Genomic DNA, 23,561 nt, shown 5'->3' with positions numbered 1-23,561 from the left:
ATCTCCATGACAAATTCATGTCTGCTAAAGGATTATCTTACTGATCGTATGCAACATGTTCTGCCAGATGCATCATCCGAATTTGTCCGTTCTGTCTGGGGTTCCTCAGGGTAGTGTTCTAGGACCACTGCTATTTTTTTTCTTTACATGGTTGATCTCCCTTCCTTTCTTTATCATCCACGAATACTCTTCTCTTTGTTGACGATTGTTAAATTTTCCATAAAATCTCTTCCATTGATGGTCCCACGACTTCAACGAATTATCGCTAAACTTACTGACTGGTGTGCGAACTTGGAATGTAAAACTGAACCCTCAAAAATGTTTCTCTCTCAGTATTTCTTTGAAGAAAAAATATAATTTATTACATATATTGTATTAATAACAGTCCTATCAAAAAATCTGCGACACATAAATACCTCTGAGTATTATTCGATGAAACTTACATTCGTTTATCACATCATTCTTACTGTGAAGAGTGCTATGAAAAGACTAGGTATTATTTACAGATTTACTGAAATTCGCGATCTCAAATCACTCAGTTTTTCTTCAGTTTTGTATCTCCTAAAATTGAATATTGCTCACCGATGTGGAATGTGGCCTGTGTTTTAAACTTATCCCATTTTGATTCTGTTCTTTACTTTTTTCTCGCCATTGTCAAACAAAATTCCCTCAGTGCGTAGTCTTAATAACACACAGCTCCCAAACTTAATATTCAGACTCCATTTACTTGACGCATGGTGGCAGACTTGTTGTTCCTCCATAAAATAACCAATGGAAAAATTAACTCAAATTATTGGTTTTTGTTCTCAATTTTCGTGTACTTTCTCACCTTACTCGCAGGCATACGTTACTAACATATGTAACACCCAGATTATCAATTATACAACGTTCTTTATAATTCATGCTGGCATCGTTGTATAATTGTTGATCATCAGATGTTCAGATGTATCGTTCGTTTCCTCTGAAAATCATTTTAGAAACAATCTAGTTTATGTAAATGTAGTACATATTTCACATATATATTTTTCTTTATTTTCTTTTGTTATTTCTTATATATATTTTGTTATATTGTTTTAATGTACAATTGACGTAGATCTCTTATCTGAAACAGATCAACAATTGGTCCTGTTCGTGATGCACACAGCAGGGACATTCTGGTACATTACAGTCAAAGTAGTCTACCAGCACGTTTCGCTCGTTACTGACAACGAGCTGCGGCCTTTGGGCCTTGTTATGGGCCGGTATCGGTAGCCACCTGACCTATATAGGTCTGTGCACTAAGTGCACCTTCGAGGTTTGCCCTCAACCTTGGTGTTCGGTTAGAGCGAGTAATCCTGATTGCACTCGCTACCGAATCCCACGGCTTGACCGTAACCTGAGACTCCAATCCAATTCCGGAAGCGCCAGGCAAGCACGAGCCGGTACACTAACAACTGCGAGGACAGTGCCAATTGTTCAAAAAGCAAGGAAAACGATGTCAAAAGAACCTTCAAAATTAACAAGAAAATTAGCCGCTCAACTGGACATTTTGCGCACACAATCGTTTATAAAGATTTCCAGTTATTTTCAAACAAAACTGAAACCCTTTAACGTCTGAATGATGTATCTTTTGAAAAGCGAAAGGATAATTGTTGTTAGCACCGAACTTGATGTAGAGTCTGTGTGGTTCAGCCACGAAGCCTATTTATGGTTCTAGGGGTATGTGAATAAACAGAATCAGCGGAGGTGATGATCTGAGAAGCCTGTTTTATGTGAAATTCGTCCACCTCATCCAGCCAAGGTTTATGTTTGGGCAGCTCTGTGGAGAGAGAAACTGGCTGGCTCATTTCTTTTGACTCCACGGTGATCAGCATATCGTACCAATTCGTTTTGGAAACCAAATTTCGCCCTGAATTCGCCATCTAAGATTGGTCTCTTGTTTCTGCACCGGGCGATCAACGTTTTTCAGGCCATCAGCCAACAATTTGAAACACGCGTGGTCCCTCTGCAATATCCCAATTAGTATTCTGGGGCTATTGAATGGTCTTCACATTTTCAGAACATAAATCCTTGTGACTTCTTCCTTTGGAAACACATCAAAGATTTGGTTTACAAAAGACATCCTGCTATTCTGAATGACCTCAAAATTGCTATCACTGGCGCGCTTTTCATTGTTACTTCGGAGATCTTAAAAACGACATTGATAACTTTCAAGATCGAATGTGCCATCTTGTGGTAAGGGATGGCATACACTTTGAAAATATTATATATGTGTAAACGATTTGCGGTTCTGCGTGGTGTCCAAAAGAGCATTAATTTATATCTTTTGCCATTCCTAATTTATTTCAAAACAAAATGTTCGGTCTTTTCTTGAACACCTTGTATAATATCGCGAAGGAATGAAAGAAAATTATTGGGTAATGTACCGATTGGCCACTATACTTAAATTTCATAGTTTTAAGGAGTTTTCTCAAGTATTCTTTTTATTGCTGTGTCTTGTAGTTAATTATCTAGAAAGAAAACCTGTACCCCAGCACTAATTAGAACAATACTCTCACCACATAGTGCTTATCAGTCACAAATGTTATCAGTGCACAATATGATACTGAAAAATGTACTTTTGGATTTCATTATTAATATCACTGATGATAGTCTTCTCAAAAGGATTCACTATCTCACATTAGGTGAAAGCGTTGTAAGTTTTGTACTGGAACCGGAAATTACACTACTATTTGTATTCACATACACTCATTTAACGTAGTTAATTTAGCGATTCTGATATTTTCTTGTGTTTCAAAAAACTGACAATATTAATTGTTTGGAAAAGAGTTTGCTGGTACAATTATAATCCTAGAAAGAATAATATTCTTCTTCTTCTTCTTTTTTTTTTTTGTTTTCTTGGTTATGCGACTAAATATAACACGCTGCACGCTGCATTATTCTGAGAGCATTCTGGGGCCTATATCATTTTCAACGGACATGAAGTTGTTTTGTGGCAATTTTTAGAATCTGCAAGATTTTTTTCTTATTTTTATAAGATAACCCCTTACATTTATCTTGGAGAATGGAAAATGTTCGCTACTGTAATAAATCTATCATATATACAGATGGTTATCAGAATAATGGAATCACCTGGAGTTGGAAGTACTTCAGATTACTCGATTGGCAACAATCAGACAGGTGATTGAAGTGCCGGGTTGTTTTTGGTGGTGTGTTAGGGCAAATTCCATATTAAGTAAGCAGGAATAAAACGGAAACGTGCAGTGAACTCTGCAGATGGTGATAGCATAAAATAGATGACCTCTCTGACTTTCAAAGAGGGCAAACTGTTCGCTCTCGATTACGTGATGAGACCATGACGAAAATGGAAAGTGTGTTTGTTGGGTGTATCGTGAGGGACGAAGTTCAACGTGATGACGGCTTTGAAAACTTACGGCGAAGAAGTTGAAAACCCTTAATCACAGTTCCCGCCAAGCATTAAAGATTAGCAGAACTGTCATGTGACTGCGATGAAAATAATGAAGGAACTCAAGCACCATCTCCCACAGTCTGCATCGACAATTCGAGTCCACTCCAAGTTATACCAAATGGATAAACAGGGTCGGGTTGCACCGGCGAAACTGCTGATGAGGAACAATAATGCTTCAGAACGTGCCAATGATTCCGTAAACAAGCAACATGGACTGCTGATGGCTGTAAATGTGACACATGGTCTAATAAGTCACCCTTCATCTTATTTCAAACCGCGGACCGTGTTTGTGTGTACACGCCCACAGAAGTGTATGATCCAAGCGTCTCCAACATTGAAACATAACGGAGGCTCCGTGACAATGTGCGCCGCAATATTCTAGATTCTAGTCGGTCCTGTACTAACGATTACTGGTCGCGTCAGTGACCGTGATTATATAGCTATTTGAAGGGACCACGTGAATCCTATGATCCAGACATTGGTTACGGGCAATGACGCAACATTTCAGGACGATAATCCATTGTTACAGCTCGAGTTGTTGCGGCCTGGCCTGAGGAACATCAGGATGAATACTTCCCCTATTCTACCTAAACCCCGGACCTGAACGTAACTTAATATGTGTGATCTGGTTGGGAGACACGAATCCGATGGAATTTCTACCTCTATTCTCTCCAACCGAATTGAAGCTAACTCCACTCCACGACGCATCCGAGCTGTTCTGAGGGCAAAAGGGGATCCAACATCATATTAATATGGTTAGTCATGCTTTTTTTTTTTTTTTTTTAGGTATTTCTGTTGTTCTGATAACGATCTGTATTATACTTTTCCTGCAATGTCCCTTACCATGAACAAAACTACCACAAAGTGTTGTCAGGTGTGATAAAGGTTTCAAGTAATAATAAAGTCAAATTAAAATACTATATAAATAATTTCTGTGTGCAAATGCACATTTAATTTACACTTGTTTCATAATGTATGCCTTTCACAGTGTCATCACTATGATGTAAAGATGCATTCACAACTAACAGAGCACAAATATATATGGCTCAATTGACTTATTAAAAAAATCAGAAAATATCACAAATACAAAAGAAAGACACACAAAATGCCTGAGACATTCATAAAACAGGACTTGACCCTCAATTTATGTTGCACAGAATTAAGCATTCGGAGGATTTTTTTTTTTTTTTACGATGGGGTCAAAATTCATACAAAATGAATGGAAATTTATTTACATGTACTTAACAATTCTAATGGACAATAAATGACTCATTCCTGCAACTAGCAAGACATATTTACAACTAAGCTTTCTAGTCATCTGTAAAACAGTTTAATATACCAACATACAGTTTGTCGTTTCATAATTTGTCAGTATAATGTGATACAAATTAACACAATAATATAATGAACATCACATATGCCACAATATTTAAAACATATGTAAAAGACTCCTTCATAGGTCTTTTAACTATGATGGTTACCAAAAACTAATCTTTTCACATAGGTTCAAAAAGTTTAATGAAATCTAGCTTGAAAACGAAACCATAAAAGGTACGTATCTTTTTGAAGTTCTTTCTCTGAATTAATAATCATTTCAAGGTACCCAACCAGTAGCTGAGAAATACTCTATTGCACCATAATACTTTTAAACATAATAAACATTTCTAATACGTTTTTATTATAATACTTACTACATTTTTTTTCGTAATTTCGTTGTCGAATTCTAAACATTGTAACTGCGAAATGATGTAGTAACTTCTATTTTACAATGGAATGGTACGTGTACTACCAACTCCAATTCATGAACTTCCAAAATTATTTCAACATACAATGTAATTCCGAAATGGTTACTTCACAAGTTATTAGGTAGAAAAAACTGTTCAGTGGCAATAAAAAAAGTCAAATTCATTGAAATTTTAAATAATTAAAACCGTAAAAGTTAAAAATACGCTATTCACAAACACATGCTTTTAAAAATGCAATATTGTATCTAATTGACGCATTTAAGCTATATAATTAATCCATGAGTTTCTCGTAGCGTGATTCAACCAAATCAAAAAATTAATTTGGTACTCACAAAACTAGGCATGTAGCAAAGAACTTAATCAATGTTTATGTGTAATTCTATTTGTTTCCAGAAATTTACTAAGTCTTTAATATCATCTTTATAATGATTTAATACAAATTTACAGTTCAAACAGACAAAAAATACTAGCAAACTTCATGATTTACTAAGCTTTAAACATACCATCAATTAAGGCCACTTAAACAGATTCACAATGAAATGAGATAAACACATTAATTAATTTAACAAACTTAAAAATTCATTTAAAATTTTGCAATCTGAAGAGAATAATAACAAAATAAGCAACAAATTCAACTGTAGGGAATCAATATTCAATTATTATGATTTCATTATTTATCCTTCTTAAAAAAATAAAATTATAAAAAATATAAAATTTTATAAATATCTTTACAATAATCGATCAGGGTAGGATGCAGAAGAATGACTTATATTCCAATATTAAATTTTTGTAAGAATTTCACATTCTGAAATACGCATAAGATCCTGTTAAAATAATACGTTTAACAAATACATATAACTGCATCAGTTTCGCTTGAAAATAAACAATCTCCAAGATTCCATAAATTGTTACAAAGTAATTCTCACAAAGATCAAGGTTATATCATGGAAAGAGATGCTCTAAGCAAGTAAACTTTTATACAAAGAGTCGGCATAAACTTTATGATATATAATTTTGTTCATTTAGGTGACGAACTGATAATTGAAATATTTAGTTGTTTTGTAAGATATTACTGTACGTTTGACTTACTAGGTATTAAGAATTTCAAATTAATTGCTTATGCATATTACTGAAAATTATATTTATCCTCCGTCATACATGAGATTGTTTATTTTCTAGCTAAAACGTATAATAAATCAAAATGTGTATCAATCTACACAATTCCAATAAATAAAGTTCATACAATGAGTATTAAAATAATAACATTGACTTCTATCCACCTAGAAGTACGTTTGGTTTATTAAATATAGTGTCAGGAGTAAAACATAGCAAACTAGAATGAAGCTACTAGAATGCTGTCAAAATACTTATGTGGCATGTATCACTGGATAATAACTGACAATCATACTCCATTTTATTTTCTTACCTATCACAAAAGCAGAACCTATAAATTACACTCATAACATAGGATAGAACGTTGCTTGCTTCTAGCTCATTTCCTTTAAATTTATATTAAACAGAAATCAACATGAATGTACTAATATTCTTTTCGGTTTGAGGATTCACACAACCAGTCACTAGGTTTCTGACATCACAATGAGACGCACTGCTTATAATGTGTAATAAAACTTACACATGCAGTGCATAAAATAAAATAATAATAATAATAATATAATTAAAAATCAACAAGCTTTGGTTTCTATGACTGTAACTGCAACAGATCTTGTGCACAGAGATTTACGACAGCGTTTAATTAGTAGGAAATGTCAAGACCAACTGTTTTGCAAGAGCATTGCAATACAATTTCAGTACTTTGCCTTCCTTTGGTATGAGGTAATTGTGACCACATGACTGAGCATGAGTTACACCACTCATACTGTTAAGGTCTAAGGGCTACCCACATGTATAAGATTGATGACTACAATTTGCGGACATTACATCACAGCGGACGGTACTATATTAACTTAAACGAGATCTAAGACGATGCTACTCTGAGTTGTTGGTATTCTATGCACAGACCGCATATTATTTTCACTGTCGTTATCTTCCTTGCGATAGTCTAGTACCTAGACAATCTTCTTAATCTTATTTTGTAAGGAAGCACGCATACACATTTACACATCCACGCACAATATTATATACAATACACAGGCATAAATACGCATACACACATACAGACACACACAACTGTTTTCCAGCAGTAGTCCACGTGTTATGTAATGGTGTTCGGAATTTGGGGCAACTTCGTAGAGTGGTGAGAATGACGGGAGTGAATTGTGCTAGAACCATCATCAGAGAGCTGCACTCGCAGCTTGGCACTTGATCCACTGCCTATAGTATTGGTTTTACTGGAGTTTCTAGATGAGCTTGGAGTCCTCAAAGCCGAAGACGGGCTCTCACTTTTTTCAGCAGGAGGCCGTGGCAACCGCCGTCTAAGCCACGCATGCCTCAACGCGGCTCCAGGAGTCATCCGGACTTCTGGATCCCACTCCAGACACCGGCGGATAAAGTCAAGGAACAACGTATCATCACAGCCCTTAAGAGCCCTTTGGAGATCTTTTGAGCCAGGAGGTCCACGTGGTTTTCCTCGTCGGGACAGCCCGCCACTGAGGACTGTAGTACCATCTGGCAATGTGGTGGCAGTGCAATAACGAGGGTAGCCTTTGGAACTAATAAAATTCTTGGAGCGTTTGGATTGGTCCAGGAGCTTCTGGGGTGGCATTCCAAGGAGCTCAATGATGCAAGCAAGTTGATCTCCTTCATCTTCACCAGGTAACAAAGGGAAACCTGTGAGGAGCTCAGCCAAGATGCAGCCTAGACTCCACATATCAATTGGCATTCCATAGCGTGCTCCCAAAATGACTTCTGGAGCACGATAGAATCGAGACTGGATATACGTGTAGACCCGCTGGTGTTCGTAACAACTAGATCCAAAGTCTATCACCTGAAATGAGAAGAAAATAAAGAAAAATTAGAAACGGATTTGCGAGAAATATATACTACAAAACAGTGAATTAAACATACTTTAAAAAAAAATGAATGGCTCAAATAACAAATGTAATATCCAGAATATTGTTACGTTTCGTAAATAATATTGAAATATTAAAATAAATTACTACACAAAGGAAATTAAATTACTACGTGATTATTATATATATATATATATATATATATATATATATATATATATATATATATATATATATATATATAAAATACGAAAAACGATGATTCAGCTGGTAGCAACAAGATCAAAAATCAACGACGGTATACCCTAGATATCGTACGTCAAGATCATGCTCTAGTTGAATTATGTTTATTAGACGTACGTATATAACCATATTATATATATATATATATATATATATATATATATATATGATACAATCTTGAGAGTTTTTTCATCAATGGGGAAGTGATTTGCAGAAAGCCGGAACATTCGACTATAGCACGGACATGCTTCACCCACGGCCCCTCCCTCAGTTTCAACCAAGCAGAAACACCATGCAGATGTGAATATGAACGCTATTGAGTTCTGAACATGTGCGAGAACATTAAGAATTTTATCTACTGAAACATGGAGTGTAATAAGGTTTCTAATTTCTAGTTGTTCCGGAATTTGAAACACTCACTATCCAGAAAGATTTCTCCACTGCTGGCGAACTTTTAAGATTTTTGAATTCATTAACAGTAATACAGTGCTATGATGGTATAGAAAAAGAGATATTACGCTATTGCAAGTGATAGTGTGTGCGTGCCAATATGTTTGGAAGTAGAGTAAGATATGTAGTTTTGGTATAAAATATTTTGCACATTCATCTGTAATTTGTTTCGCATCAAAATTGTCGTTTCTTCTATATAGCCCTCGTAAGTAGGGTGAAAGTCCATTGCAAAAATGAATCTTATAATTCTAGATTAATATCAACCAGATCTATGGCTAAGTTTCGCAATCTAGTTATCTTGGGGAAGACACTGTGTATGTGTGTGGTGTGGGATCGCCTTTTGTGCTAGGTAATCTTGAATGATAACTGAAGTACTTCTTAACTTTACTGGACCCAGTCCCACTATGGTTCGAAATTCGTGTAAATGAGAGTTCACTTCATAAACTTGGGGTAGAGAGTTTCACCATGTAAACAAACTCAATCAATATATAATAATCATAACGAGTAGTGCTTAATTCAAAAGATACAAAATCAAATTTCAACCAAGCACTTCGCAGTGTCTTTATTTAAGGTTGGTTTAAAGGGACAAGTTTTGCCGATAGATGACACTACAGTTTTCATATCTCTCCGATGTATTTGTTACCATCCACAAAAAAAAAAAAAAATCACGATTTTTCGTACAAATTTTAACCTAGAGACTTCAAACTTTTAGAAAGGGAACTTCATAATCTATCGAAAGCAATAATCCGTGCCGATTTTTTGTTTAGAATTTTCTTCATTGTTGAAATGGCTTGATTGTTGGAATGGATATCCAAACCTTTAACAATGAAACTGTTTCAACGTTGAAGAAAATTCTAAATAAAATATCGGCACGGATTGTTCCATTTAATAGGTTACGAAGTTCCTTCTCTAAAAATTTAGTCTCTAGGTTGAAATTTGTAAGAGAAATTGTAAATTTTCGTGAAAGGTAAAAAATACATGGGAGAGATACGAAGACTGTAGTGCCATCTATCAGCAAAACTTGTCCCTTTACACTAACCTTAATGGTTTGGACATGAGACGCGCCGCGGTATGGTTTGTTGAACGAGTTGGATTTTGTTCGAAAAGAGCACCTCAAACATGTTGCTGAAGACATGGTTAAGCCAATTCGGACCCTACCTTGATGAATCGTATCATAACCGTTGATAACTGATAAGACATAGGTTTGTGTGTCATACAAACTCCCAACATATTTCGGAATGGTGCTTCGACAATTAAAAACTAAATTATTCGATCAAATTCGAAAATCAGTCATGCTATGTTTATTTTTCTTTGATTGTCGTGCTGTTGTTCACTCATAATTCCTTCAAGGGAGGGGTAAACTATCACAAAACAATATTATCTAGCCGTTACGAGGTGTTTAAGGACTACGTTAACCGGAAAAGGACAGATTTGTGAATAAACTGTTCTAGATTTTGCACCACGATGATCCTTGTAAGAAAATATCTGACCGAAAACTCAACAAATGTCATCGACCAAGCACCACATTTATCAGATGCGGCTCCGTGTCTCTTTATGTTCCCCAAACTCAAAATACTATCTTCTGGAAGGCATTTTGAATCAATTGAAGTCATAAAACAAAACTTGCAGAAGGGGCTAAATGTCATATTGGAAACTACCTACAAGAAGTACTGTTTTGTTCGTTGATTTAACTATATTGCATCAAATAGGGCCTGTGTTAAAGGCAACAACATAAATTTGGATGATTAAACCAATATTTTGTGATTCATTCAACAATTTCCGGTTTCACGACGTAATATAAGTTAATTCTTGTTCAATTTTTCACGTACATTAGGTTTAATTGAATCGAAGTGTGATGATGAATAGCCTATTTCTTTCTTGAGATTTAATTAAAATGGTCCAAACGGATTCTTGACACATATCCAAATCCAAAACGATGTATCTTAGGCTTTAATGGTGATTTTATATTGCGGTTTTGTTCACTGTGTTGTTGTTTTATCAGTCAAAGATGTTTACAGACTATAACGAGACAAGTAGGCTATTCAACCATTTGCCGTTCTTCACTTTCTTGTGTTTGATAATGCTGACTTATTGTAGGCCTCCTTTAACATTTTCAACTATTCAGCATAAGTAACTTAAAAAGCGACACGGAACTTGAGACACTTGCTCGAAAGTTTCATCCTTTCTTAAGAAGTGTCAGAGAACACATGAGTTGAGTTGATTTTAGTTTAGCGTCCCGTTCAGCAGCGAGGCTATATGAGACGTGGACCTACTGATTAACGTGGAATCCGAACCACATGAGCTCCCGCCGGGAATCGAACCCGGGACTCCCGCGCCAAAGGCGCGTACGCTAACCGCTTAGCCACGGAGGAGCTCAGAGAACACATGAGGTCGACTAAACGAATTGATTGGCATTTTGCGCCAAAAGCTGCGACCCGGTGGCGTAGTCTTGTTCTTCAGTTCTCCTGAAGGCGCGATAGTGTTGTGGGGAACAGCCAAAATGGTCAGGGAAGTTTTTCCATGATGCTTTGTGTAGCCACCAACTGCGCCTGTACACGCCCCAGTCCTGGTTCGGCGGAAATAACTAGCACTAACGGGAAAAGACGATGGTTAGGTTTTATAAAGGCACTAGCCTGACGAAGCTGATAAAGACCTCAAAAATAAACTCAGGGTAGCCAGTCGTTACGTCTGAAGCCGGAACTTAGAACGTTTACCACTACCTTACGGTCGCTGGGTCCAGAAATCAGTAACTCTATCAATGTCGCAAATGAGGAAGTGATTTAATTATGTATCAACTTCCATAAACTAATTTTCGACGTAGGTTTGATGATACTGCCTAACTATTTTCAACAATTTAGAAGAATCTTTTTTTTTTTTTTTTTTTTTTTTTTGCGAGAAAGTGATTTAGACAGGCATTAATCTTGGATATTCGAACTCGTTTAAGGGAGAACCAAAAACAAGAAGACTGTATAGGTTTCAAATAGTTTCCAATAATCATCCCTGTTGCCAGGCGATGAACAACCATTTCAGATACTGGTCACCAACATAAAAAGGGTAAATCAAGTATCTCTGCAATAAACAATTCACTTATTCGAGAACCTTATGGTTAAGTGGTTAGTGTATGCGCCTATGGTGTCGGAGATCCGGGTTCAATTTCTGGCGGAAGCTCATGTGGTTCGAATCTTATATTATTAAACTGTGGGTCCACGTTTCACATACAACTTCGCTGCTGAAAGAGACGCTAAGTTGAAAATCCAATTCATTCATCCGAAAAGTAATATTTGAATCAGGTTACGCACTGAACTGATCATAATGCATTATTATATTGCTTTTCTGAATCATACATGATTAGCAATAGTAGTTTCAACACGCTAATGAGAACGCAAACTAGCTCTGATGGGACCGTGGTATAGTTTTGTTGGAGGAGAGTGGTCTATATTGTGAGGGTTAATCTTGCATGATATGCTACCACCAATTGTATCATATATAAGCCCTGGTCGTCATTTGAAGTCTTGTCCTTCAGAACATTGGTGTTGCATAAGAATATTGTAGATTGAAAAAAAAAATCTGAATAGAAAAAAAAAAATCTACGAAGCTGTAAGGAACAGTGCATAGTTTCAAGGGCTAGGGTCGCCCAGACACGTGAAAGCAAAAGTAATCGAAACACCCATTACTTCGGACACAAAGAACCGTGGAGCTGACGATTTATGACAACGTACAAGAAGCCCCACACTCCAAAAATGTGTATTTCAGCGATGTGCAATGGGTGCAAAATGGATTATGCACAAGGCAGTTTTACGTGTTAGAATATTAACTACAGGGTGATTTAATTTTTTTTTTTTTAAATCTCACGGATCTCATTTGGGTCTAGAATTTCTATCTGAAGTCCGATTTTCATGTGGTTTGTGGCAAATGATCAAAGAAGAATGAGACATTTATGGGATTATGTTTACTCGTTTAAAATCATCCGGAGTAATGTCGACCACGCCTCAAGAAACGCACCAAATTTTCGCCAGTGTACCTTAGAACTGGAATGAAGTTTGCAGTTTTAAAGTAAAATTGCAGAATACAAATTAAATGTTAGTGGTAACACCTGTAAATCACATAGTGAATAGCTATAGTCGGTTTCTTGTGACAAACGACGGAGAGATTTCTTGGGCGACCTAAAGAGTCAATAACTAACATCTTCCACAATACGTGCATTCGGGTTTAGATGCTTTCATATCTCACTGAGAAGAGATTCTGTATCTTCCAATTTATTCACTAGCAACCATATTGCGTTCCTATCTGGGGTAGAACTTGAGGCAAATTTGTTTCTAAATGCCTGTTGCGTAACAACAACAGATTCTGTTCTCCAAAAACTTTTAACGATAAACCCATGTTGCTCAACACAGTACACTATTCTCACTGTGTCCTGATCATACTCACACAGTGGCACAGAACTGTACAACACAATTCCCAATACAACGGCTCAGTTTCCTGTTTCTTATTCACCTTGACGAATTGTTATCTAACGAAGAAAACTCAAATCTCAATACCGCACTGCACTTCATTCCAATTGCAAGGTACTCTGGCGAATATTTGCTGTTTTTTCTTGAGCCATGGCCGATATTGCCCTGGATGAATTTAAACAAATAAACGTAGTTTCATAAATTCCCCATCCTTCCTTGAACACTTGCCAAAAACCGCATGAAAATAGGACTTCAATTAGAAATTCTAGACCAAAATGAAATCAGAGAGTTTTTTTTTTTAAATGCCCTGTATTGAAGAACAGTGTAGTGCAACAAAATAAATAACAATTACGCTGTTTTCCAACAAACTCATATGCAGTATATGCATACAATACTATGATCGAAGACAATATTTTAAGTCTAAAAAAAGTGAGTTCTGTTTCGGAGTGGGGAAACTAATGATCGACTTCCCAACTATGCGAATTCAGTACTCAAATTTCAAGTAGTAGTACTTATATCTACTGGCTGCAATAGGTTAATAATAAGATCAAAGATCGAACCTGTTCCTCGGACACTGAATCCATATTAAAAATACTATGGCTCACTAGAAACCGAAAATCGTTCATTTGAATGACTGCTGGTTTGAACAGAGGTTTAACAGGGAATATAAAACCTCTTGGGAAGCTGAATCGACTGCAGAAAATCAGCAACACGATATCTTTTACAGTTTCTGCTCTATGGAAATCAATATTGAAAGCAATCGGTAGTCGTAGTTTCAACCACTTCCGGTTTTGGTAAAGTGTTTCGGGTCGTGATATATTATCTTGAATCAATTGCAGGAAACAGCTTGCCGCTATTACCATTTTTGTTCTATGATTATAAACATTGAAACTGGAGATAATTAATTTGAACAACTTCCGCTTTGAATAGAGGGTAAACGAAGGAGAGCTTCTTCTTGGGAAGCTAAATAGATAGTAAAAAACAACATATAGATATTTCTTATAGCTTTTGCTCCTGTAAATCAGGATTAAAACCAGAAATAATTTAAATTTCAACCACTTTCGGCTTTGGTAGTATTGCGGGTTGTGATGCTCTCTTGAGACCTTGAATCGATTGCAGAAGGTCGGTTGTCGCTATCTATTACCATTTTTGCTCTATGATGAAAAGTATTCAAACCGGAAATAGTTAATTTCGACCACTTCCAGTTAAAATTGAGGGTTAACTGAGGAGATGGAACCTATTCTCGGGACGTTGAATTGCACGCAATAATAATAATAATAATAACCTTCTAGATATCTCATACGTTTTCTCTGATATCTGTCGACGGACAAACATAGCCGTTCTATAAATCTTCCGATAATTATGCGTACGATGGTTTGGAAGATTAAAGTTAAAGCTTAAGCGAAATTACGTGTTCCCTGGAGTTTAAGGAACAAGCTTTCACTTCAAGCATAATATGCAGCGTTTGATTTCAAGTCATCCCTCAGACGTGTTTGTAAGAAACTTCTTAAAAATACTTTCAATATACACTCGTCCATTATTTTGTCAGTATACCGGCTTTTATTATAAACGTTTTACTACAAAAGTATTTTTATAAAATACTGTACACATATTTTTTTAGTATACAAAATTAATTAAAAATAGTTTTTAACCATAAGCTCACAAACAAAATTTTTATAGAGCTCCGTAGCAACTAAAAAAAAGTTAAATGGCCAATAGAGCCCCGTAGCAGGCTAAGCGGCTGTAATTAAAATTTTTAAACAAAGCCCCGTAACAGGTTGAGCCAAAAAATAGAATAGGCGTAATCTCGTAGCAAACTAAAGACCTGGGTTTAAGTTATTTCTAATATCCCGTGGCAAACAGTAAAAGGGTTACCAAAAAACTGGTACAAAATTGCCATTGTCCAACCAATTTATAGGGTTCCTCGGGTGGCGGTGGCGCTGCTGCTCCATGGTTGTCTTCTGCTCCATGGAAGGGGCCAAAGAGCCCGTCGTTTACAGGTAATTGTAAATCCATTTCTTATAAAATTCTCTTGCCAAACCACATGGTGGTGTTTATAAACACTGGCGTGTAAAATTGTTTATTTACTACATCACGTAAAACATTACAATATATATAATAGTACAATATAGTATACAGTATATTATATTATGCTTCATACTCGATATACATTTTTGTAGCACGTGTTACACAAAGTTATTGAAAGAAAATGGCAGCAAATACTAAATCAGGAGGCGATCGATTTATGCTCTACTTTTCGGCAAAAATGTGATTTGGCACCTTAACAAATATTTAGTAAAATTACGGAGATAACACTTATCAAATGATAACACGCGTTCCATGCATTGCAAAGAAGCAATCAAAGTAAGATGAACGTACCACTGGCTATATAAACAGAAGATAACTCACAGTATGAAGTGGGATTATTACCTGTAAGTAAGCTACAAGAAAATAAAATGCACATATATTATTTTCTTGCGCGAAAGGTACATCCTGGTGTAGAAACCAAAAGAATGTTATCTCGCTCGTATTCTTTAAGAAATCTTTAAAAATGTCAATGCAGAAACTATTTGCTACGAATAATTTGAAACAACGCAGGACATTCTTTTACACGCATATCACTATTCCAACCATGTAAATTATCAGGCACGTAGCCAGGATTTCGGAAAGGGAGTGTCCGTGACATGAAATACTGTGGTCATCAGATCAAAGGCTCGAGCAATGTAAACTATTGTACTGCAATATATGTTGGTTCGTTTGGCCAGGATTTCGTAATGAGCGGGGGGAGGGGGCGAGACATGAAATAGTGAAGGCCCAGGACGTCGATCAACTACTTTACTGGCAACATATATTGGTTTGTTAGGAGAATAAAATGAGGATATGTTAGTAAGTATTTTAATAACAAACTATGAAGAAATTTCAAGTAAAAGAATATAAAAAGGCATTGAAAAAGATTTTTCAATATCTGCGTTCCTTTCTCTGTTGAATCAGATGTTAACAGAACTTTCTTTCCACATAACCTTTTTGTTTTCATTATTCCGTCAATTATTGTCTGTTCTTAATGACAGGTTAAAGGAGCAGTAGAAAACTGTTTCTGAAATATCATGTTCGATACTGCAGACGGCACTATGCTTTCGAAAGCTTGAAGTTTCCCTAACTAGTGGCAAAAGTTCTGAGAATTCCGTAACTTTTCTAGAAATTTCAAATTCCCTGACTTTTCCAAGATATCTCGCTCATTCGCCATCATGTATTGCAAGTAATACAAATGTTACAAGAAAGAGTAGCCAAAAGCTTGCTGTAGCTTTTTATTTTTAACGCTGATTCTTCTTTTTCTCGTTTCTTTTTGTTTCATCCTTCCTTAATTTTTAATTTATTGTTTCGAAGGGGGGGGGAGATCCGGACCACCCTTGGCAACGTGCCTGAAATTGTTCATATTATATATATATATATATATATATATATATATATATATATATATATATATATATATATATATCGAACTAATTAAGCGCATTTCCAATACCTTGTTATTTATTTTAAAATCGTGGGTCAACTCAGTAGCTCGTTTTTACGTATTATGAAATAAAAAAAAACACATCAAATGTCCATCGTAATACAAGGAATAAGAATGTTTTCTTACTGAGTACCAATAGCGTGTAACAAGTTCATAGTTGATACGCTTCCACTCATTGGTAATTATTTTGTTGAGGAAAGAAGTTTAACAAAAAAGGAAACGTCATTCTTCTGAATTCTCTCTGAAGTTCTCTAAAGGTTCCTAAATTTCACTACTATAAACTATCTTAAGTTTGAATTGACTCTGTTCCTCTTCAGTATCAGAACTACGTAAGTGGACAACTTAACGCACATTACGCTCAAGATTGCACTCGCGATTATTCATGCTTTCAACTGATATCAAACCAAATAATTAAGCAAATTACAGAAATAACTCGATCCACGAGGCTAATGTTACCGCAAAAAATACCGCAATAACTGAGTCTGCGATAACAGAGATACACAATGTGTGTAAAACAGGTGATCATTGCCAAGAATTTTAAAAATACACTAGCTGAACCTGCGCTCTCTACACAGCGCATCATTCGCATATGAGCATAAATCTCCTTATCATTCCTTTCAGCATCTGTACATGTCACTTTACAGACACAAGTGAAAGACGTATTGATTTTTTTTTTAAAAAAAAAGCCAAGGGGTATCATAAAGGGGAGACTTTTTTCGATTATTTTTCTCAATATCTCGCACTGTTTTCAAGATTTGAGCCTACTTCCGGTTGGATTTTCTAATTCATGTATGATCAGTGTTTTCTTTCTTCTTGCATGTAGTATGTAATAAGCAAATACATTACATACACAATTAATTATAATGTCAGTTATATATAGTGTTCATTGGGCAAAACACTCCCCCCCCCAAAAAAAAGGTTCATCTTAGACTGCAGAAATGGTTATCCTTCCTTTTCCATTATCATGAAACAAAAGCCTGAGACATATACAACCCCTATATACAACAGTGCGGTGTTGGAATGTATAATGCTTAGGATGTGAAGCTTGAAGTTTTATTTTAATTTCAACACTTCCAATCTACACGTAAGAATGTAATAAAGCAATAGTGCCCATGCTCTTTTTTTTTAATATTCAATTAGAACTGGACAATCTACATGAAATTTGCAATCGATCAGTGAAAACGTCATCTTTCTAGAGCCTGTAGTTTCCGAGATCTCATTGTCGAAAGGATTGGCCAGAAACACATAAACGTAATTTAAAAGAACTCCAAAGATGGCAGCACAATTCATTTGCATTTATTTCGGAGAAGGTTTATTAAAGGCAAAGTCCTTTGAACAATAATTTAAAAGAATATACTTTGTGAAAAATATTTCTTTAAGCAATTTATTTAAAGTATACTCTTTTAAAAATATTTGTCTTCGTTATAAACGTGAAATCACAAATAACCGTAAGTCAAAGGTTTGAAAGCTAAGGTTATAGGTTAGAGCTCGGTCACTCTTAATTGAACTGGCCACCTGGAGCTCTAACCAGGTTAAAAAAATAGGATATCCGTAGCTGGCGAAGAAAAATAAGCGGGTCATTTAGACATTCCACCCCATTGGTTGGATTTAGTCGCGATCTTTGTATATACGGTTGGATTACTTACCTCCTAGAGGTGAAGGAAACAACCGTCGAATTATTTTTAAACCTCAACGGAGGTTGGTACACCAAATTGATATTTCTCTTGGCTAAACGATTTATTATGTTACTCTCCTTTTCGGAGGGTAGCTTATATTTTTGACATATCATTTTCACTCATCATCTCTGCTCCTATGATGGCTACGTCCAACCGAGTCATCTCGAAAAAGAAGACTAAGATACCCACGAAGAAAGTCAGCAGATCTCAATACCGGCCTGAGGACTTTCTTGTCCCGCTGGGGCGGCCCACCACCTCCGGCGCTACTGCCAAGCCACGACCATCTTCAACTGATCTGTCAGCGCCCGACGTTCCATCCCTTGCTCCACCGCAGAACGACAATGCCATGGACTTTACCCTGGTTACTACGCCAAAGCGACGTCGCTCGTTCTTGGAGTCCACACTGGGCCAACAACACTCATCAGACTTCCCTGCTTTACCAATGAGCAACAGATTTGAGCCTCTCTCTACTCTCACAGCTGACGGGTCTCCTGTGATAGAGCCACGACCGAAACCCACCAAAAAGGTTAAACCACCTCCTATTTACATTTACGGCATCCAAAACACAACTTTACCAAAAGCCTTTGCAAGACCCTCAGAGAATCGCCTCAGGTTATGCATAATGAAGAACGTATCGTGATTCAGGTATCTTCCAGGGACGATTTCACAACTATAAAAAATAACTGCGAACAGACGAAAACTGAATACGCTACTGGCATCGCCAAAAGTGACCGACCTGTAAAAGTTGTCGTTCGCAAATTACCCATCGATACCGACGTCACTGATCTTCAGTCTGCACTATTCACTTTAGGCTTTAAGCCGCTCATGATTCATCAAATGTCTCGTCGGGGCCCCACTGGTGGAGATAGAGTCCTCATGCCACTTTTTCTCATCTCCCTCGAGAAAACTCCAAATATACAAGAGATCTACAACATATCAGGATTGTTTCATTATAAAGTTACATTTGAGCCGTATCGGCCGCCGAGTGTTCTGGAGTGTTACCGCTGCCAACATCTTGGTCATTCATAAGACACTTGCAAAGCTCAACCTAAGTGTGTCAAGTGTGGGCAAAATCATTTTACGAAAGCCTGTGCCAAACCAGATGCATCCACGCCAGCAACCTGTGCAAACTGAGGGGACCACCATCCAGCCAATTATCGCGGTTGCCCCGTCTTTCGCTCCTACTCAGATGCTCTCAAGAAATCAACTAGCTCAGGACCTAATGTAACAACTTCACTGGACAATTAGGCATCCCGCAGCGATCGTACTCCACCACCAAATCAGGATGTTCCCTCTACGTCCAGCACACCAGATAGTGTGTCTACACCATCCTCCAACGACTTCAATCTCCATTCACTCCTCACTTACATCAAAACCTTCAACTTTGGCCGCATTATCTCTCATCTCAAGAAAGGATTTACTAGACTTTGGGAAGCCACAGATCTTGCGTCCAAGGCTGCTGAGACATTTGCTGACATGATTGCTGATGGCTGCTTCTAACCAACCACTCATTCATCACACAATAACTATTGTAACTTGGAATGCAGATGGTCTTACCGACCAGAAGCGTCTCCTAATTCGTTTTCTAGCTGAACATCAGGTGGACATCATGCTTATACAGGAAACTCACTTCACTGCCCAGCTTACACACTGGAGCCAGCCCAACTACCAATTATTTCGCCTCGATCGAGTTCAAAGACGGAAAGGAGGCTTACTGATTGCCCAGAAACGAAGTTTCAAGGCTAGACAACTCATTATACCCCCGTTACACATACTAGAAGCCCTTGCTATAGAAATTTTCCTCCCTGGGATCCCTCTCATATTGGTTACGGGCTACCGTTCTCCAGCACATGACTTAGATCCCAATGATTTCGACGCCATCTCGACTTTGGGCCCCAAAATCATATTGGCAGGGGACTTCAATGTCAAACATGGGGAATGGCACTCCAGACGTTCCAACGAAAACGGACGAATATTACACCGGTATCTGCACACATCTCCGTTCATTGCCTATGGGCCATCTGATCCAACACGCCATCCTAAAGCGGGCGGAGAACCGGATGTGCTGGACATAGTCCTAAGCAAAGATATCATCTTAGATACACGTCCTTACGTGATCTCAGCACTGGACTCAGATCATGATCCGGTCCTTTTCAAAATTTCGCATCGTCATATCTCCCGTCCTGCACCCGTTCATATCTCCCGAACTACGAACTGGGATGTTTATAAGCAGGAATTAAATTCTTTACTCGACATAGCCGTTCGTCCAAATTCTCCAGCGGAAATTGATCAAGCGGTCGCCCATCTTACGCTTGCTCTACGTACGGCTGACTCTCTCAGGACATCAATAATTTCTGACTCGCAGTCCGATCCACACTGTGACTCTCCATTGCTTCGTCTGTACATCCATCTCAAACGCTGGGCTCGAAGTACTTGGCAGCGCACCAGACATCCGCTCTACAAAACGCTATGGAACGCCTTAAGCTGCAAAATCAAGACCATCATTCGACGACAAACCCAGCAGTACTGGGAGAGACTTTTTCGTGGGGTCACACTTAATGACACTAAAATTTGGCAGTATTCCCGCCTTTTCCAGCGCCGGGAGACTTCTCGTCACACTCAAATACTGCAAGGTCCGCATGGAGTCTTACCTGACGACCAAGGGCAAGCAGACTTATTTGCTGCATCTCTAGAACACCAGTTTACACCTTATGCGACTCATGTTGTCCCCCACATTCGGCAGGACGTTCGGGCCACTATGCGCATGCTCCATTTTCAACCAATATTTCCCCTGCCTGAGGTCGTAACACCAAGGGAAGCTGAGCGTCAGATTTGTCACTTGCCCAACCACAAAGCGCCTGGAGTTGATCACATCCGCCAAGAACTTCTGAAACATGGGACACGGAAGCTACTCCTCTATCTTGCTGCTTTATTTACAGGCATCCTTCAGGTTTGCTACTTTCCCCGTGCTTGGAAAGAAGCGAAAATCATTCTTCTCCCTAAACCAGGTAAAAATCCGACTCTCCCAGAAAACTATAGACCAATTAGCCTATCTCATGTGAGCAAACTCTTCGAACGAGTGCTTCTCGCCCGGATTCACGAACACGTCACAACTTATGATATACTCCCCCACCATCAATTTGGTTTCCGTGCTAACCACAGCACAACAAGCCAATTAGTGAGGGTAGTCGACCACCTGACTACCTCTTTTAATCGACGACAATATGTTGTGGGTGTATACCTTGATATCTCGAAGGCGTTTGATAAAGTGTGGTTACCAGGCCTCATTTATAAACTTCGCTTACAAGGCTTCTCTTTACCTTATCTCAAACTCCTCACTTCATACCTCTTTCATCGCTTTTTCCATATCTGTGGGACGGGCCAAGTCTGCTTCCAAACCAATTCAAGCTGGTGTACCTCAAGGCGCGGTTCTTTCCCCTCTGCTTTACACCTTATACACCGCAGACTTACCCATTGTGCCACACTGTTTTCCTGCAACATACGCCGATGACACTGCTTTCTTCACGAACAGCAGCAACCTTCGTCTTTCCTACCTCTACATGCAGCGCCAAATCAATGTCTTTCAACGTTGGGCTACCATCTGGCGCCTAAAAATCAACGCGGATAAGAGCGTTGCAGTCTGTTACAGCAAAAGACGCAGCAGAGCCATCCATCGTTTACACTATGACAACATTGAAATTCCACACCGTCTGCATGCAAAATACTTGGGAGTTATCTTAGACCGAGGCCTTACTTTTGGTCTTCATATCAGGGACATTAAACACCGAGCCCTTCGAAAATTGTCTGCCCTCTATACTATTCTGCGTTGCAGTGCCTTAAGACATGAAACAAGACTCCACGTCTTTAAAATGGTAATTTTGTCCACAATCACCTACGCATGTCCAGCATGGCAACATGCGGCACTCAGTCACTTGCGCACGGTCGAGAGTGTGCAAACCAGGGCAGCTCGTATCATAACAGCCTATGACCGATATACGCATAATCGTCAACTTTTAGAGGACTTAAACATATATCCTATCCGGGACGTGTTACATCAACACCATACTCGTTTTTGGGCCAACCTCCCAAGCCACGTCAACCCCGCTATCGCAGCCATTGGCACAGCGCATACACATCGACGAATACACAGGACGCCAAGGTTGTAGCATTAACTCTTTACCCACACTCTACCCTCTCACTACAATAGTTGCAGTGAAGGACACATGACGTCGTCGTACTTCATATTCTAACTCACCCCACCCAAATGTCTAATCATCTTTTCTATAGCTATAATCGAGTCAGGGACTTTTGTCTCATACTCGACACAAAACCTCACTTTTAAGCTGAGCTGAGCTGAGCTCTTAATTGGTACTGTAGCATTTTAATAGATTATTTTTTTATACGATAAAAACGTGTTAACTGTATTAAATAAAAATGAATGGTCATTTAGAAAAAAAATATTAATTTTCGTTTGAATTTCAGTTGTACTGTTGCACTTCGGGAAAAAAAAATGAAGTGCTGTAAGACAGGTAGATGGAGAGAGAAGACTCAAAATGCATGGAGTTCTGGATGTATATGTAGTAAACTACATCTCATGGCTGCGATAATCCGAGTTTAGAGTGCTACATTTCGGATTTAAGTTAAATATATATATATATATATATATATATATATATATATATATATATATATATATATATATATATATATAAAATTATAACTAAAATAAACTGAGAATTGCGGTAGCCGAAACCGCAATAACCGGGGTATTCCTATCTCTCGAATGTCGATACATGGTTTAAATTTGGCTTTTGAACACATTGTTACATCTATATCGGGAAAAGTAGCTTCAGTAAAATTTTGCCTGGAACGGAATACAATCAGTTACACCACGCATCCCAGTCTTCCTCTGAAATTAAGAATGGCTGAGCGAATTTGCTCAATCAACGCGCCAGAATTTCTTATGAGTAAAAGATCGCCAGGTCAGAGTTTTCACTTCGATACTTGTGACACCATATCAATAGTTCTAGTGGAGCGGACTGTTTAAATATATAAACAGCATTTA

The 23,561-nt window shown here is 37.8% G+C and overlaps 1 protein-coding gene across 1 annotated transcript in view; it reads right to left on the bottom strand.

The window, feature by feature from the left end:
* Positions 1 to 4,374: 4,374 nt before the first annotated feature.
* Positions 4,375 to 23,561, bottom strand: part of LOC145688432 (dual specificity tyrosine-phosphorylation-regulated kinase 2-like) — a 509,773-nt gene continuing 490,586 nt past the window's right edge. Inside the window, exon 2 of the mRNA XM_081762660.1 lies at positions 4,375 to 8,137. Within this exon, the coding sequence (XP_081618786.1) occupies positions 7,406 to 8,137 (732 nt within the window). The 3' untranslated portion in view covers positions 4,375 to 7,405. The remainder of the gene's footprint in view (positions 8,138 to 23,561) is intronic.

Source organism: Thermobia domestica, chromosome 6 (genome assembly GCF_964235325.1).
Source record: "Thermobia domestica chromosome 6, izTheDome1.hap1.1, whole genome shotgun sequence".
Taxonomy (NCBI): domain Eukaryota; kingdom Metazoa; phylum Arthropoda; class Insecta; order Zygentoma; family Lepismatidae; genus Thermobia; species Thermobia domestica.
The sequence above is the reverse complement of the archived record's forward strand: the minus strand, read 5'-3'. Positions and strand labels throughout refer to the sequence as shown.